The sequence below is a fragment of the Erinaceus europaeus genome, chromosome 22, assembly GCF_950295315.1.
Source record: "Erinaceus europaeus chromosome 22, mEriEur2.1, whole genome shotgun sequence".
Taxonomy (NCBI): domain Eukaryota; kingdom Metazoa; phylum Chordata; class Mammalia; order Eulipotyphla; family Erinaceidae; genus Erinaceus; species Erinaceus europaeus.
In genome coordinates, this window is record NC_080183.1 from 1,295,328 (window position 1) to 1,313,271 (window position 17,944).

At 54.6% G+C, this 17,944-nt stretch overlaps 1 protein-coding gene across 1 annotated transcript; it reads right to left on the reverse strand.

Moving 5' to 3' along the window:
• Positions 1-791: 791 nt before the first annotated feature.
• Positions 792-17,059, reverse strand: BDKRB2 (bradykinin receptor B2). Its single transcript, XM_007529100.3, has 3 exons — positions 16,954-17,059; positions 6,489-6,603; positions 792-4,291 (listed from the first exon to the last, which is right to left on the reverse strand). The coding sequence occupies exons 2-3, from the start codon at positions 6,560-6,562 to the stop codon at positions 3,172-3,174; spliced, it is 1,194 nt and encodes a 397-aa protein (XP_007529162.1). The 5' UTR covers positions 6,563-6,603; positions 16,954-17,059; the 3' UTR covers positions 792-3,171.
• Between the last annotated feature and the right edge of the window lie 885 nt (positions 17,060-17,944).

Sequence of the window (17,944 nt, forward strand, 5' to 3'; positions counted from 1 at the left end):
CCACTCAGCCCCTGAGGGTTTATCTTGATGATGACAGTGCTGGTTCCTATGCTTGGAATGTCTACACAGGCCACAAAATTCAGGACCCAGGGGAACTGAACTTGTGGAAAGATGATGTTTGCTTTTAAAGAAACGTTTTATTGATTCAGTTATTGGATAGACACAGAGAGAAACAGAGGGAAAGGAGGAGACGGAGGGAGAGAGACAGACTCATGCTGGAGGGAACTCCTGAGGCAATGGCAGTGCTCACTCATGTTCTGCTGCATGTGTCAGTGAGGATTCTGGGGTGCTCTGGGACCCTCAGGCATCTGAGCTATTGATGCTGCCCTGTGTGTGTGTTGGGGGGGAGGGAGTACTACATTCTTGTTATTTTTTAAAAAATTCTGATGGGCAGATGCATTTTTAAAAAAGTATTTATGTATCTATTTTAATCAGAGAGAGAGAGAGAGAGAGATAGAGAACAGAGTTCCATCATCTCTGACTCTTGGTGGTGCTGGGGATTGAACCTGGGACCTCAAAGCCTCAGGCAGGAGAGTCCTTTGCAGGACCGTTATACTGTCTCCTGAGCCTCGAAATATACATTTTGATACATGTGAATATATATAAACACATTGGGTCTGTAACCAAAGCAATACAGAATTGCTTAAGAGAGTCCCTGCTGATACACAGAAGTCCGAAGGAAGGGGGGAGAGTAAGTGTTCCCCCACACCCACCCGCCACCTCTCCAGCCTTCCAGCTGCCCATGGAAATGGCCCAGATGAAACACAGGGGTTGGGGAGCAAACGCGAGAATTGTGCAAAACACTTTGGTGGGTTTATTATGCTGTACAGGAAAGGCCAACAGGCCTGTGCTCTCCCTCCCAAACAGGCAGCCTCCCTGGGCATGCAATACTTGTTCTTTACAGCTTAACAGTCTTCTGTGGTGACAAACAGTGTCAACCACCCATGGACCAGCTCCCCTTCCGCCAGCTGCTGGCACCTCAGACAGCAGTGTCCCCCAAATGACCTTGGGGGTCCAGGGCTACGGCCTGGTCTCCAGTTCAAAGCTGCCTCCTTCCCACCCCAGCACCCGGCACCTGTGCCTGGTTTAGCTCCGCTCTCTCTCTCTCTCGCCTAATAACCAACAGCTCCGCCTCCATCCCACCTGCTCCCTCTCTCCATCTTCAGTTTACCTGGTTTTCAGGACATGGGTGGTGGTGGTTGTGCCAGGGATTGAACCTGGGACCCCCAGAGTCTCAGGTATGACAGTCTTTTGCAGAACCATTATGCTGTCTCCCCAGCCTTATTTATTATTACTATTACTTTTACCCAGAGCCCTGCTCCTCTCTGGCTTCTGGTGGTTCTGGGGGATTGAACCTGGGACCTCAGAGCCTCAGGCAGGAAAGTCTTTTGCAGAATCATTATGCCATCCTCTATCACTATTACTATTATTTCACCAAGAACCCCTCTCAGCTCTGGCTGATGTTGCTGGGGATTGAACTTGGAACCCCAGAGCCTCAGGCAGGAGAGTCTTTGGCAGAACTGCTGTATTTTCTTCCCTTCTGATTCCTTTGGTTTCAAACCCAGAGCAAGATTGGTTAGGATTCGTAGGCTCTTTGCTTTACAGACCCTCCTTGTGCTTCAGTTCTGTTTTCCCCAGAGAGCCAGAGTTGGCAAACTCACCGCCAGAGCCAGAGTGAGCACTCTGTGAGGGCTGGGGGTGTCCTATTTCAAGACCTCGATCCTGAATGCACCTAAAGGCTTTGCATCTCAGACGCTGGCTGGGGGGCTGGGCGGAGTACTGAGCAGTACAGGAAAAGCTGCAGCGGGTTCTCCCGTGAGACAGGGGACTTGACCGCTGCTCTCTAAGCCTCTGGTCAAGGATGTTGGCCCGCCCCTCCCCCAGGAGTAGAGCCATGCCCCCTCTGCCCCTGGGCAGCTGTGTGCCTGTCCCCAGTTCCTCCTGCAAGGTTATGTCCCCAGAGTTTTCCCACAGCCCATGAATTCCAGCAGGTGGCTCAGCTGCGACACTTAAAGGGCCCAGGGCCTCAGGGGACACAGGTGAGCTGCTCAGTCCACCCCCTACCCTGTCCCTCCTCCCCAAACCTGCCTAGGAGGCTTGGTCCTGGGAGCTAATGATATACACAGGCTCTTGGGAGCTCCCCACTAGGTCGCCTGCACACAAGCCAGTGGCTGGTGCCCTTGATGGCGAGAGGGCGACTTGACTGGCAGGTGCTGGTGACTTCTGGCTTCTGCCCACCAAGGAGGGAGGTGCTGAGCCCTGGGATGTCCTGGGCAGATTCCAGCCTGTTTACAAATCAGTGAAGGCCTGGCCTGGGTTCCTAATGCTTCTCTGTACAAGCGTGTGTGTGTGTGTGTGTGTGTGTGTGTGTGTGTGTGTGTGTGTGTGTGTGTGTGTGTGTGTGTGTGTGTCTGTGTTAGAGTGACAGCACAAACAGCTTGTAGACAGAGCACCTCCCCCGTGTAGCCACGGCCCTAGTTTGCACGCAGAGCCGCTGCCAAGCCCGTGCCTCCACATTAACTTCCACCCTGTGTCTGTGCCCACACGGACACGCCTAGCACCCTTCCTGTTTCAAAGTACTCCCACGCCTGTTTGTGCAGAGGGGGAACTGAGGCAGAGGCAAAGCTGGCCATCAGCAGGGCTGGGACTCCTGGTGGTTGCCAGGGATTTGCAGGTTCCCTCCAGACAGTGTTCAGTCTCCGTCTTCCCTCTGGCCCTCGGTGGGGTGTCCATAGCCAGAGCCTTGCTCCTGGGGCAGAAACGTGGCCTTCTCACCAGCCACCTTTAGAGTCTTAGGTTTCCTGGAAACCTCAGAAATCTCCCCTCCACCCTGGTTCTTAGCTGCGTGGACTAAAGTCCCTCCAGGCAGAACCTTGGCCACCATGCCAGGGCTGCTCCAGAACCCTGGGCCGTCCTGTGGGGACAGGGAAGCTGGGGGAGAAAAGCTGGGTCTCTCCTGCCCCTGCACGAGGTCCCTCTGCTCCTGCACAGGGCAGGCTGGTCAGGGGCTGGCAGCCCAGGGGACAGCACCACACCGTCTAGGCAGTCACCAGGTGCCGGCTGGGCGGGACAGGAATTGTGCCTGGTGTTGGCCCAGAACTCCCTCCCGCCTCCCGGCCCAGGGTCAGATTCAGACCCGGGACACCCCCGGCCACAGTCCTCAGTGTCCCATCAGCCCTCGTTCCCTGCGGCCGTGGGCCTGGGCCACTCCGGCAGCCTGTGTCCGTGGTGCTCCACGGAGATGGAGGTACGCATGGTGCCCAGGGAGTTCTCGGGAGGCCCCGGCCGGGCGCGGCGCCCGCACAGGCCCTGGAACACCTCCCGGGACTTTCTGCGGAAGCGCTTGCCCACAATGACGTAGAGCAGTGGGTTGAGGCAGCTGTTGCTGTAGCCCAGGTAGGAGGCCACCTGCGTGAAGGCGTCCACCACCCCCTCGGCCCCACAGCCCTGCAGCAGCTGCAGGCGCAGCAGCGTGTCCAGGAAGGTGCTGATCTGGAAGGGCAGCCAGCAGGCCACAAAGAGCAGCAGCACGCCCAGCACCAGCAGCGTGGCCCTGCGCTCCGTCTGCGTCTCCTTGAACCGCTGCATCTCATTGGTGCGCAGGGCCCGCAGGATCCCGGCCGTGCAGAAGGACGTGACGCCCAGCGGCAGCAGGAAGCCCACCGAGTTGAGCAGCACGTTGGTGGCCACCTCCCAGGCGGGCGACGGGTAGTGGATGACGCAGGCCGTGATGTTGTGGCCCTCGTCGCTGTACCCAGTCAGCGTGCGGAAGGCCAGCATGGGCGAGCTGAGCAGCAGGGCGCAGCCCCAGACCACCAGGCTGTAGAACTTGGCGCAGCGCACCCCCCGCAGGCGCCCGGCTGTCATGGTCTTGGCCAGGGCCAGGTAGCGGTCGGCGCTGACCAGCGTGAGGAAGCAGATGCTACTGTACAGGTTCATGGACACCACGGCGTTCACCATGCGGCACAGCGTGGCCCCGAAGATCCAGTCGAAGTTGTTGGCGATGGTGATGGCCCAGAAGGGCAGGCCGCACACCAGTACTAGGTCGGCGGCCGCCAGGTTGCCCAGGTAGATCTCAGCCACCGTGCAGCTGCTCTTGTGCAGGAGGAAGACGCCCAGAACCAGGGTGTTCTCCAGCGCCGCCAGCACGAACAGGATCCAGAGGAAGGGGGCCTGCACCGTGTTGAGCCAGCCCCACCACTCCATGTGTGGGCACCTTGCCCCGGCCTGCGGGAGGCTCGAGTTGACGGCCTGCTGCAGGGCCTGCGCCGTGAGGTTGAGCATGTCAGCGCTGGAAGAGAGCGGGAGGGAGGCTGGGACATCGCTGGGGCACGCCTGCACGGTGGCGACATAAAGGGGAGTCCGAGGGCTTGCTTGCATGTGCTGTACATCCTGAGTTCAGTCCCTGGCTGTGCTGATTCTCGTTCTCTTTCTTCCTCTGTCTTTCTCTCTTCCTCATTCTCTCTCTGCTCCGACTCTCAGAAAGTTACCCAGGACTTAAATACAAGAAAGCTCAAAGTGCTGGGACAAAGCAGGCTTGTAGAAGTTTTCTGATCTCAGACTTCCTGATACTCGTTAGTGGAATTCTTACTGGATTGTAACCTTGCCTTATGTTCGCAAAAAATATGTTTTTCTTGTTATTTGGCTTTTTAAAAAATTTTATTTATTCATGAGAAAGATAGGAGGAAAGAAAGAAAGAAAGAACCAGATATCATTCTGGTACATGTGTTGCCAGGGATTGAACTCAGGGCCAGGGAGATCGCATTGTGGTCTGTGTACCAGACTTTCATGTCTAAGCCTCTAGGGGTCACAGGTTCAATCCCCAATGTCATCATAAGCCAGAGCTGACCCTCCCTCCCTCTCTCTCCCTCTCCCTGTCCTTCTTTCTCCCCCCCCCCCCTACTAAAATGAGTGAATGAATACCCAAACAACTGATGCAGGAGAGCGGCATCAGGTCACCCGTCTGACTGTTCTGCCAACAGCTTTGTCAGGGGTGGAGCTCTGCTCCTTTCTGTGACTTCACAGAGACTCAGCCCCTTGGCCTCCGGCTCTCCCCGCTCCCACTTCTGGGAGGCTCTGCAGCTCAGCGTGCAGTGCAGCACGTGCAGTCTACCCAGTGTCTCCCCTCACCCCCATCTCCTGGAAGCTTCCGAGAAGGGAGGTCCAGAGCACATTCCTCCCTTATCTCACTGGCCCTCCGCCAGTGCTAGGCATCTTCCAGACTCTCCCAGCCATGGATGAGTAACTTATCAGCAGGGTACAGTGACATCACACGGGACAGGGAGAGCCCAGCCCTGGGACCACAGCCCATCTGTCCATGCCTCAAGTCCCATTAGAAGGCAGCACAGCATCCCCAACAGCAAAGCCCCCATGGCTTCTGGGATGCTGTGACAGAGGGATAGCCAGGCTGTGACACCTACCAGTGCTGCTGGGTGCAAAGCCTGGCTCATTCATCCGCTCATGCGCTGTGTGGCTGAGTCTCTTTCTGAACCCCACTGAATGAAAGGTAGTGGCAAAACCAACTCCTGGGGTTGTGTTGGCATCTGAGACCAAGGCACACCAAGCCCCAAGACTGCATAGGACTCAGACAACAAGAACAGCTATTGCTGTGAGTTGACTGAAACTGCTCAGGCCAGATTGCAGCCCCTCTGTGAGCAGGTTCTCTTGCCTGTCTTGGTGACTTCACCATGCCACTGGCTCCTCTTTAATTCCCTCTTGGGTGACAAGCAAACCTTGGGGATGTCCACTTGGCAGGAGTGTCTCTCCAGCTGTGTGGCGTTTGGCAAGCAGCTTGGCCTCTCTGGACTCTCAGTGTGTCTGTCATCTGGGAGGAAGGCATTTCTGCCCTCAGAGTTTCTTCCTATCCCTCACGCCAAAGGTGAGGTCTGAGCTCTCTTTGGATGAAGGTGACAGGATGTAGGGCCATGCTTCCCTCCCTAGGTGGTGGGGACGCTGTGTCACTTTTGCTTTGAGGGCAGAATCTGCATCAGAGCTTCCAGAGGGGATTCTAGGCCTCTCTCTGCATGGGTAGAGGACCCAGCTGGCCCTGGGGAAGGGGTCCCCTCATCTGAATTGTGCAGATTCTGGACCCCTAGTCTCCCTTTCCCAGCGGGGACCCTCTCAGAACTGAGAGGGACTGGGCTACTCTCTGCAAGCAAGGACCATACCCAGCCAGCTCCTGTGGCCCCAGGCTCTGGCCACCCGCCTCCCCCTGGTCCCCCCGTTGCTGCAACTACAGAAATCCTGGAGCTCGATGCCCAGTCCAGCCTTCCAGGGACCAAACCCCAGCACAACTTGAGACAATCTCCTGGCCAGGTGGCCCCCAGACCGTGAGTGTGCTCAGCTGGCTCTGAGCCCACAGGTGACAGTAACCTCGGCTGCCTCCCTTGAGTGGCTGTGTCTGTGGTTTCATGTCGCCTGCTGCGTGGACTGTGGACACGGCCCCTGACCCGCCGCAGCTATCAGTCATGGTGAGATCTCTGACTTACCCAGGTGAGGCTGTGGTGGACACCCCATCCTCATGCACAGTCAAGAACATTGGGATCCTCCAGGTGGAGATCATCGGGGTGCAGAGTGGGGCATGAGTTCAGTCCCCCCTGGAGGTTGGAGGGGAAGAGATGGTGAGAGGGGCTGGAGCCAGAGGACACGTGTCCGTTTTGTTCTCCACTTGAAGGGAGAGGTGATTCCTTCACCTACGAAAGTTCGGGAAGTGGCCCCTCCCTGCTGGGAGCTGGGCACCTGGGTGTCAGGACAGGAGCTTGCAGTTTGAGGGAGAACCTGGCTTTTTAAGGTATTATTTATTTACTTATTTATTATTGGATAGAGACAGAGAAATTGAGAGGGAAGGAAGAGATAGAGAGGGACAGAGAGACACCTGCAACCCTGCTTCGCCACTTGTGAAGCTTTCCCTGCAGGTGGGGACCAGGGGCTTGAACCCGGGTCCTTGATCACCCATTGTGTGTGCACTTAACCAGGTGCGCCACTGCCTGGCCCCGAGAACCTGGCTTTTTTTTTGCCCCCAGGGTTATTGCTGGGGCTCACTATGAATCGATTGCTCCTGGAGGCTTTCCCTCTCCCCTTTTGTTGCTCTTTTTTATTATTATTATTGTTGTGGTTATTCTTATTGTTATTGATGTCGTTGCTGTTGGATAGGACAGAGAGAAATGGAGAGAGGAAGGGAAGACAGAGAGGGGGAGAGAAAGATAAACACCTGCAGACCTGCTTCACCACCTGTGAAGCGACCCCCCTGTAGGTGGGGAGCTGGGGGCTCGAACCGGGATCCCTATGTCGGTCTTTGCGCTTCACACCATGTCTGCAGGGAGAAGCTGCTAGCTCTGAGAGCCCAGCAGCTGAAGGAGTATGGAGAGGGGGAGAGGGGGAGAGGGGGAGCCAGGGTGGGGGGGACGGAGGTGGTCAGAAGTGAGGCACTGTGGCACTCCTGAAACGGTGACCAGGTGACTGTAAAGTGTTATGGCGCAGGATGCAAGGGGCCATGGCCACATCGGCCTCACCATGAGCAAGGCCCTGGGTTTGAGACTCTCTGATGGTGCCAAAGGGACTCCAGGCATGCTGAACAGTGTTGTGGGTTTTCTCTCCACTCTGTGCTCCAGTGTGTAGAAAAAAGCTCGCTTGTGCCAGCGAGGCTGCCGGGAGGTGCTGGGTGGATGCAAGTTCCTGGCTCTGAGGTAAAAATAAAGTAAGGGGGCCAGGCAGTGGCAAACCTGATTGAACATACATGTTACCACGTTCAGGGACCTGGTTTCAAGCTCCTGGTGTCCATCTGCATGGGGGGGGGGGCTTCATGAGTAGTGAAGCAGGGCTGTGCCTCTCTCTCTATCCCTCACTCACTATTTCTTTACCCCTTCTCAATTTCTCTGTGTCCTATCAAATAAAATGAAGAAAAAAGAAAGAAAGAAAGAAAGAAAGAAAGAAAGAAAGAAAGAAAGAAAGAAAGAAAGGAAGAAAGAAAGAAAGAGAGAGAGAGAGAGAGAAAAAAATGGCCCATAGTGGTGGATATTTTGTGCATACACAGAGCTCCAGTGATAACCCTGGTGGCAATAAAAACAAACAAACAAAAAACTCAGAGAGAGAATGGGAACCGCTCTTTGTGTACCTCCCTTGGTTGTCCTTCCTCAGACTCCCCAGAGTGTCTGGAGTCTCGAGGTCCCACTCCACACAGCAGGCTCCCCATGTAGGACTTGGGCATAAGAGCACAGCAAAGGAGAGGCCAACATGTGGCCCAGGCTGTCACCAGCCTGGAATCTAGGGGTCCTGAGACCTCAGAGCCCCCCAGCTGTTCAGGAGGGACTATTCTCCTTTTTCCATTTCCATTGTCTCTCTACAAAGGCTACCCGGGTGGTGCTTCTCTCTTTGTTTTTAAAATTATTTTATTTTTAGTTATTTACTTTGGATAGAGTCAGAAAAAAATGGAGAGGGGAGGGGAGATAGGGATAGAGAGACACCTGCAGACCTGCTTCACTGTTGGTCATCATTTCTCCTTTGACTAATTCTGCTTCTGCTTCTATCCATCACGCCAGGCTCCCCTGTATTGCTTAACGCTGTTGTCGATTATTTACATAATCATTGTTTTGTTTGAGACCTGACCTGGTTTAATCCCCATTGGTTCACGCTCTTTTTCCACTCTGCCCCCTTATCCTATGTACTTCCTTTTCCCACCCTACCACTTCCTTCCTGGAAAGTATAAATGCAGATGAATAAAGCCAGCAGGATACATTGCGTTCCTGCTCAGCCACGAGAGTTCCTGGTCCTCTCCCATGTCGCTGAGTAGGCAGCAGCCTAGGTTGGCTCGGCAGAGTTCTCTCCAACCCAGAGAGCACATGCTCGGGAAGAAACACCCTCAGGCTAGCCCGGCACTTCACCACTTGTGAAGATTCTTCCCTGCAGGTGGGGACTGGGGGCTTGAACCTGGGTCCTGCTGTAACCTGTGCGCTAAACCAGGTTTGCCACCAATCTGCCTCCCTTTCGTCAACTGCATTCCCTCATTCAATGGCAGTGTTCTCTCTCTCTCTTTCTCTGTGCCTGTCTGTCCGCCCATCTGTTATCTGTCTGTCTGTCTGTCCTGCCATCACATTAGAGGCACTCACTGTCCTTCACAGAGAACTGCCTTTCGTACAAGTGGAAGTTTGTGGCACTGTATCACGAACAGAGTGTGTTTACCCTGTGTGTCTGTATCGAATTAAAAAAAAAAAAGGCTGTATTTTATCTATTTCCTATGAGAGAGAGAAAGAGAGAAAGACCAGGATACCATTCTGATACATACAACACTGGGGATCGAACCATCAACCAGGAGCTTCAGGCATGCACGTCAGGCACGGGGCACCCAATAGGAGGGGATCTGCCACCCAGGCCTGGTGTATAGGGTCCTGTTTCCTGGAAGACCACAGGCTCTGGGGGAGAAGTGGGGCATTCTGGGAGGCAAGCCTCCTTCCCAGGAATTCCTGACGGGGCTGAATCAGAGACGCATAGCTTCTCAGCATCCGGACGCTTCACCAGCAGGCCTGGAATGTCTTGGAAACACTCAGGTGGGTAGATGGGTGGGGGGATCCTGAGAGGCAGAGCCTTCCCCCTGCAGCTACTCTGAGCAGGTCACCTGCCTGGGCCGGCCCTTCTGCCCGGGGGTTATTACGCTGCCCCTTTCTCTGTCTTTATTCAGTAATAAATAAATAAATTTGAAGAGTAAATGTAATCTTTTAAAAAAGGGAAATTAGAATTAATTTTTAATTAGAAGTGAATCAGAAATCCAACACACACATTGGTTCGATCTGTGAGAAGCCAAGGCGCTGGAGGTGCTGACAGGATGCTGGGAGCCTGGCCCACCTCATGTCCCCAGATACTTGTTTACAAGAGGGAAATCAGGCGAAGACAGGCAGCCTGGGAGGTGGTGCTGGAGCTGAAGCCTTGGGCTCTCCAGCATGAAGCCCGGAATCCTCCTTCCGGCATTCTAAGTGCCAGAGTGAGGCTCTATTTCTCTCCTCCTTCTCCCCCTTCCCCTCCTCCTTCTCCTCTTCCTCCTCTTCCTTCTCTCCCTCCTCCTCCTCCTCCTCATCTCTCCCCCCACAATTAAATATATCTTTCTAAAAAAATGAAATAAAAAGAAAAGTTCAGGAGCAGCAGGCTGGTTCACTATGTGATAGGTGGTGTTCCAAAGAGTTCACCAGGAAAAAAATAAAGAAGAATACTTCAGATACTTGGGGGAAATGTATATCCAAACTGTGTGTGCGTGAGGATTTGGGAGGTGAAATACTGGATTACCTAGCCAGGTGATCACCAGGTTGGCTTGGTGCCTCTCATCTCTCTCTCTCTGCTTATGAGAGAGAGAGAGGTGGATGAGAGAGAGGTGGATGAGAGAGAGAGAGATGGATGAGAGAGAGGTGGATGAGAGAGAGAGAGGTGGATGAGAGAGAGAGGTGGATGAGAGAGAGGTGGATGAGAGAGAGAGAGGTGGATGAGGCCACCACTTGGTGCTGGGTCCCACCCCAGACCTCCTCCTCATCTCTCATCCTCTCCTCACTCAGCCACCTCCCTTAACCTCTGCCATGACCTCCACAATTTCTCAGCAGAATGTGGGCTGCTTTTTGCTTTTGTGAGGAAGGCGTTGGGATAAGTCAAGTGTTTTCTCCAATTCTTTTTTTCCCCTTTCCTCCAAACAGGGGACGAATTATGCATTTGTTTATGTGAGGAGAACTTCCAAGCTCAGGGGGAGTCTCGTTTACACCCCAGCTGATAAACAGAGGCGCCACCACGTGCTCTCAAAGGACACAGACATCTGCAGCATGTGGGGTGGCTGCATCCATGACACCCCCATTTGGACTCATGGCCACGGGGCTCTGAGGGCTTCCCACAGCTAGGAAGCAGCACCCAGATGGAAGGTTCTGGAAAGACAAGAGTTCCTATCAGCAGAAACACCCGACTGCCAGATCTGTCCAAGTCCCTGAAGCAAGTGTCCCAGCCTGGCCGGGAGAAAAGGCACAGCTGCTCCCAGCTAGCCTCTCCACATTTGAGTCCCGTCTCGCCTGGGTCTTGTGCCACCTTGCACCAGGGCTGCAGAGATGAGGTGTGTGGTGAGTCTCTCTCATGCCCTCTTCTGTCCTCACAGAATCCCTCAGGCAGGCCTATCCCCTTGCTCTGCAGGGAGCCTGAGCCACCCCTGCCCCTCACCTCTGGGCATAGGGGTGCTTTTCCTCAGCACCCTCTTAGGACACCCTAAGGCAGGCTGGAGCTGGCAGACAAGGCGAGCCTGTGTCCAAGCCATGGAGGCGGCAGGGGTGCCGCCCGGCCTTGTGCTCACTCATACTCCCATGGATGGAGGTTGTCCTGTGCACTGGCCCTGCCTCACCCCCTCAGCCACAGGCCAGACCCCTCTCCCTCCCTCTCCCACAGGTGGGAACTGGGGGCTTGAACCATGTCCTTATGCTTGGGAACATATGTGCTCTATTATAGATGGACTACCAGCTGCCTCCATTTCTCCTTAAACTTTTTTTAAATCTTTATTTTTAATTTTTTTTATTTTGAATAGAGACAGAGAGAAATTGTGAGGGGAGGGGGAAATAGTGCAGGAGAGAGACAGAGAGACACCTGCAGACCTGCTTCACCACTCAGGAAGCTTTTCCCCTGCAGGTGGGGACCAGGGGCTTGAACCCAGAGCCTTGTGTATTGTAATGTGTGCACTTAACCAGGTGCGCCACATTACAAAGTGGCATTACAGCCTGGCCTCCATTTCTCCTTTTCTTAAAAACATTTTACTTATTTGATGGAGAGAAATCAAGAAGGAAGGGGGAAGATAGGGAGGGAGGGAGAGAGAGAGAGAGAGAGACCTGCAGGCCTGCTTCACCAGTTGCAAAGCTTTCCCCTTGCAAGTGGGGACTGGGGTCTTTTTCATTTTTATTTTTTTGTTAGCGATTTAGTAATTATTGACAAGATTGTGGCATAGGGGTACAGTCCCACACAGTTCCCACCACCAGAGTCCTGTGTCCCCTCCCCTTAATTAGAAGCTTCCCTGTTCTTTATCCCTCTGGGAGTGTGGACCAGAGATCTTTACGGGGTACAGAAGGTGAAAGGTCTGGCTTCTGTAATTGCTTCCCACTGGACATGGACATTGACAGGTGGATCCATACTCCCAAGGCACTGGGTTCTTGAACCTGTGTCCTTGAGCATTGTAATGTGTATGCTCAGCCAGGTGCGCCACTGTCTGGCGTCTCTCTCTCTCTCTCTCTCTCTCTCTCTCTCTCTCTCTTTCTCTCTCAGGAATTTGGCCCAGGCCAGTGAAACCTTGCCAATCAGTCTCTGTCTCTCTCTCTCTCTCTTTCCTCACCCCACAAAGAGCTCATATTCTGACAGCTTCTTATTCCTCATGCTTCGGGAAGAACTGCCTCTGAGGAACAGGCCTCCCAGGCCCACACTCAGCCTGTGGAATATTCAGCCCTCAGTCAGGCAGGGCCCCACAGACTCGGGAGAAACTTCTGACACGGCCTTGGCTGCCCTGAAGAAAGACGATTGGGGTAGTACTTTGAAATTAAGGTTTTGCTTATTTTACAACAGAAATGTCTTTTCAGTAGATGATACTGGTTTAATTACAGAGCACCTGGTGTCATTTCTAGTGCTTGCTCTGTGTTCAACGTTCCAAACCACTTTCAGGTCTCATCAACCAAATAATTCTTGGTTTTCTCCCTCCTTTTTTTTCCCCCTTTAATTTTCTTTTCTATAGAGACGGGGGGGGGGAGGGAAATAGACAGAGAGAGAGAGAGACAGAGAGAGAGACCATAACACCAATGCTTCCTTCAGTGTGGTGGGGCCAGGCTTGAGCCTCAGTCACACAGCAGTGCACTACCCAAGTGAGCTATTGTGCCGGCCCCAATCACTTCCGTCTAGAGCAGCAGGTGGGGCCCCACTTGCAGGCCTGAGGTCCAGAGTCTGAGCCCTGCCACCACAGACACTCCCACTCTCTTTTCCCTCACAGAGAAGCAAATCTCAGAAGACACTGATATTTTTCTAGAATGTCTTTGCCTCTGTCCTGGATTATCTAACGGACTAGTGTCCTTTCTCGATGGAATAGCATGTACTCAAGGGTGTTTTTTCTTTTTCTTTGTCTTCGTCTTTGTCTTTCTTTCCCCAGAGCCCTGCTCAGCTCTGGCTTATGGTGGAGTAGGGGACTGAACCTGGGACTTCAGAGCCTCAGGCACGAGAGTCTCTTTGCAGAACCATGATGCTCTCTCCCCGCTCAAGGAATTTTTTTTTTTTCTTTTTCCAATCACTGGGTGGTAAAGCAGCAAGTCTGGGGTGCCTGCACCCTCTGGTGCCTGAACAGAGTGATGCCAGTGGCCGCATTCCTTCACGCGCCCAAAAGCAGCCCAGGCCCGCCTGCCTCGCACCCTGGGCTCCGGCCCCCTCCTGCATCCCCCACCCCCACATCCACACTGCTCCCCCCACCTTTGTCTGCAGCCCCTCTTCTCCAACCCAGGATGAGGTCTATTTAGGACAGAGCCAGGCTGTGGAAATAGCCACTTTGGAATCTTTTGTCTCCTTATGTCCTTGTCAGTTTCCTTTGTATTTATTTATTGAGAGAGGAGGAGGGAGGAAGGGAGGGAGGGAGAAATCAAGAAGGAAGGGGAGACAGGGAGGGAGGAAGAGGAAGAGGGAGAGGGAGAGGGAGAGGAAGAGGGAGAGGGAGAGAGAGAAGGTGTGTGTGCGAGAGAGAAATGCCTGCAGCCCTGATTTACCACTCGTGAAGCTTCCCCCTGCAGGTGGGGAGCGGGACCTTGAACCCGGGTCTTTGCACATGGTAATGCCTTGTACAACCATCACTAATTTCTCCCACTGACCTGCCAAATGTGAATTGGATTATTCAACCTGCCTGAGCAGAACCCAGAAGGGTAGGGGCCTGCCCCTCCTCCCTGAATGGCTGGAGCTGTCTGAGGTCTCATATTCTCAGAGATGAAGTGTGAAGCCTAAAATCTTGGGGCTAGTGTGCCCCAGACCTCTGGGCCATGGACCCAACTCCCCCAGCAACCCCCATACTTTGCCCTCACAGTGTGGACAGAGGCTGTTCCTGAGGGGGGCGTTAGCGAGTCCAGAGGTACCCAGACCCCCCATTCAGACGTCCCAGCAGAGGCCCAGAAGCCCAAGGAAGTCTGAAAGAGGCCGGTCTTTCCCCTCAGACCACACTCGAGCTCCAGGGAGATGCCTGCTATAAACAGCAGTGACACTCCCTGCCCTGCGCACCCCCTCTACAGTGTGTAACATCCCAGAAGACGTGGGTTCCGGTGCTGCTGGGCTCCTGCTGCAGATGCCTGGGGCTCAGGATGCAGAGATACTTATCCAAGGAGCCCAGTGAGCTGGGGAGCTTGGGTCAGGGTCTACTCCCCGCTCCCACTCAGCCCCTAGAGTTAAGAGAGGACCAAGGGCTTTTTCGAAGGATCCATTTAGCTATTGTAACAGTAGTGAGACAAGAACACCGCTCAACTCTGCTATACGGTGGTGGCTGGGATTGAACCTGGGGTCTCCGTGACCTCAGGCCTGCGAGCTGGTTCACTCCCCCTGCACCCACTCCCCCACCCCCACCCTCAGGGCCCAGGGTGTTCAGGCCCAGGCTGTGAGGACCATTTGACTCATGGAGTCACGATGCTCCACCTGCCAGCTGGCAAGACAACACAGGCGTCCGTGAGCATCGAGCTCAGGAGATTCCAGCTTGCAAGGCAGGTCTAGGTGCACAGGGACTGAGCAGAGCCCCCCCCCCCCCACGCACGCACATGCACACTCTCTTTCACTCTCATCACGCGAAACACTTCCTGCAGTGGGGGGACCTGAGCAGACACAGCCCTGATACGCCAAGTCCTGGGGTACAACAGGGCTGGCACTAACAGTGCTGGGTCTCCTGTGAGTTCGGTCAAATGTGTAGGGGTGTGTGGTAGCCATGGGGGGGGTCAACTGCTGGGTCCCAGGCATCCCTGAGCCCTGCCTCTCCCTCCTCCCCTGAGCAATGGCAGCCACATAGTCCTGGCAGTGCCACCGTTTTGCCTGCCCCAGAGCGTCATGGCAGCGGACTTGCACGGAGGTTTCTCAGCCGGCTTCTGCCAATTACTAATGGCCTCTGTGGGCTTTTTGTGCGGATCAAATGGCTGACATGTTTTCTTAAACATGTTATTCATTTATTTATTTTGGAGACAGAGAGAAATTGAGAAGGGGAGGGGGAGACATAGAGGGAAACAGAGACACGCAGACACCTGCAGCACTGCTTGAACTTTTGTGAAGCTTCCCCCCTGCAGGTGGGGACCAGGGGCTTGAACCTGGGTCCTTACACATTGTGATATGTGCACTCAATCAGATGCACCACCGCCAAGCACCCTGGCTTGTATTTCTCCATCCATCCATTCATCCTATCTCCCACCACCAGGCTCAATCCTCTGAACCTCCCAGTTTGCAAATGACAGAGTCCCAGAGAGATGAGACATTTTCTAGATGACTCAGCCATGGCTTTGCTGGGGTTATATGTCTCTCTCCAGACTCAGTTTCCCCCGCCCTGGAGCACATGGTGGCAGAGGTTTTGTGAATTCAGGGCAGAATTCAGAGTGCGCCGCCAGGGTCCTGCCTGTGAGCCAGCATGGGAACATTTCGGTGCTCCCAAGCCCTTCTCCCAGCTGCACCCCACTCCCACCTGGTGTGCCTGCCTCACACAGGGAGAAAAAAGAAAAGGCAAATTCTTCTGGGGCCACAGTAGGTGACTGTTGCCCCAAGGCCTCCTGGGTCCCAAAGCACATAGCACAGGTCTCCCCCCATAGAGGGTGTGGCCAAGCCCCCCAGGGTGCTTTACCCTTGAACTCCCAGCAGAAGTAAGAGGTAGGGTTGGCCCCCAGGCTCCTACTTCCTGCTGGCAGGGCTGCAGCAGCCGCGTCCTGCCTGCCGGTGACTCAGGGAGACGGATTCTAACCTGCCCGGGGAGCACACCCGTCTCCACCTCCAGCTCCCCACCCTCAGAGCCTCTGACAGCAGCTGCAATGCTGGGTAGGAAGACAAGACTCACATGCACATCTGCACGCACCAGCCAGGCCCCTCTGACACTCAGGACAGGGACTGCTCATCTGCTTCAAAATGTCAGCAGGAGGGCTGGGCAGTGCAGTGGTGCAGCCTGTAGAGCACATGTACCGTACTTAAGGACCCGGTTCAAGCCCCTGGCCCCCATCTGCTGTTGGAAGCTTCATGAGTGGCTACACAGGGCTGCAGGTGTCTCTCTTCCTATCTCCCTCTCCTCTCTCAATTTCTCTCTGTCCTATCCAATAAGTTAACATACAAACATCATGTCAGAGAGGGGATGGTCCCACCCCAGGGCTGCGTGTCAGGCCACCCTCTGAACCCAGACGTCGTCCCGTCCTGGAGTCTGTGGGAGTGGGTGCCATCTCCAGGTGCCTGTGCGTCCCCACACAGCCAATACTGTTCACAAAATCCTCCTCACACACGGCTGGTTTAACCCCCACCACCCCGAGGAGAGGGCACTTTCGGCCGTCAGCAGACACAGACCCAGAGAGGCCCAGTAATTGGGCCCAGGCCACACAGCACTAAGGACCAGCACAGTGCAAAAACCAGGTTCCAGAGTCGAACCTCCAGCATAGCCTGCAGGGCTCCCTTGGCTGGCATCACCCAGAGTTGGTAGAATCAAGTCACTGGATCGCGCCCACAGAACACATGGCCACCACCACTGCCCCCAGGAAGCAGACTCACAGAATGAGGGGACAGTTTCTGCTGCAGGGAACCTTGTTTGCCACTTGCCAGGGTTAGGGAAGAAAGCAAACATTCCATGGGGCTCAGGACCTGAGGAAACCCCCTTTCGAGGCTGGGAATCAGCGGCCGTGACACCACCGCCCGGGCCCTCTATAACGGGATTGCCCACCTTCTGGGGCAGAGAAGAGGCAGCCAGCCAGCTGTCTGCCACCAGGCACCCACCTTGTTGTCCGGGAGTGAGCCCAGGCCACCTCCAGCGTCCCCCGTCCGGCTGGGCGGCCCTCCCAGGAGCTGCCTGTGAAGTAGCAGCAGAACAACTCCTCTTTCAAGGGTTGGCCTGTGATGTCACGGTCCTGGGCGCCTCCCTGCAGCTGGGCGGGTGCAGCTCTCAGAACCCACGCCCACCGCCCACTGGCCAACTCCAGATCTGGCCCAGGTGCCCCAGGGGCAAGGGGCAGGGGGCAGGGGGTGTGAGCCGCATGGAGGATTCAGGCTTAGTCTGAGGAATGTGCTAGAGAAGGGTCCCCTGGGACCTGGGCTCAAAGTCAGCCCCACCCGTCACTCCCTCCCGGCAAGTCATTTTCCCAGCAGGGTATCTTGGGCAATTGATTGAAGCTCTCTGGGGCACGGGGAGGGCGGGGGCTAGGTGACAACTCATGAGGGGCGTGGAGACACCCCTGTCTACTAAAGGCAGAACTTCCACTGTGACATCCAAGCCCTGAGCTCAGGAACCTCAGAGCCTCCCTGCAGGCTGGCTCCTGAGTCCGTGTTCTAGTCTTGGAAAGCCGGAGGTTTTACTAACATCAAAACAAACCCCCTAGAAGTCCCGGGCCCACGGGCTAATCAGCACCGATTAGTTTCTGCCTGTCATAGCTTAGTGAATGATTTCCATTTCTTCGCTTCCTTTTCTTTGTTTTTTAACTACATTCTACATGATTTATTTTTGTTTCTTCCTTTTTTATTTGACAGTAGAGAAATTGAGATAGAAATAAAGTGTGGGGGGCCCGGCAGTGGCAAACCCAGTAAGGATCCGGGTTTGAGCCCCGCTCCCCACCTGCTTGGGGAAAGCTTCACAAGCAGTGAAGCAGGTCTGCAGATCTCTCTCTCTCTCTCTCTCTCTCTCTCTCTCTCTCTCTCTGCCTCCCCCTCCTTTCTCAATTTCTCTGGAACAACTTCTCGAATGAATGGATGAAGCCCGGGAGGTGGCCCAGGT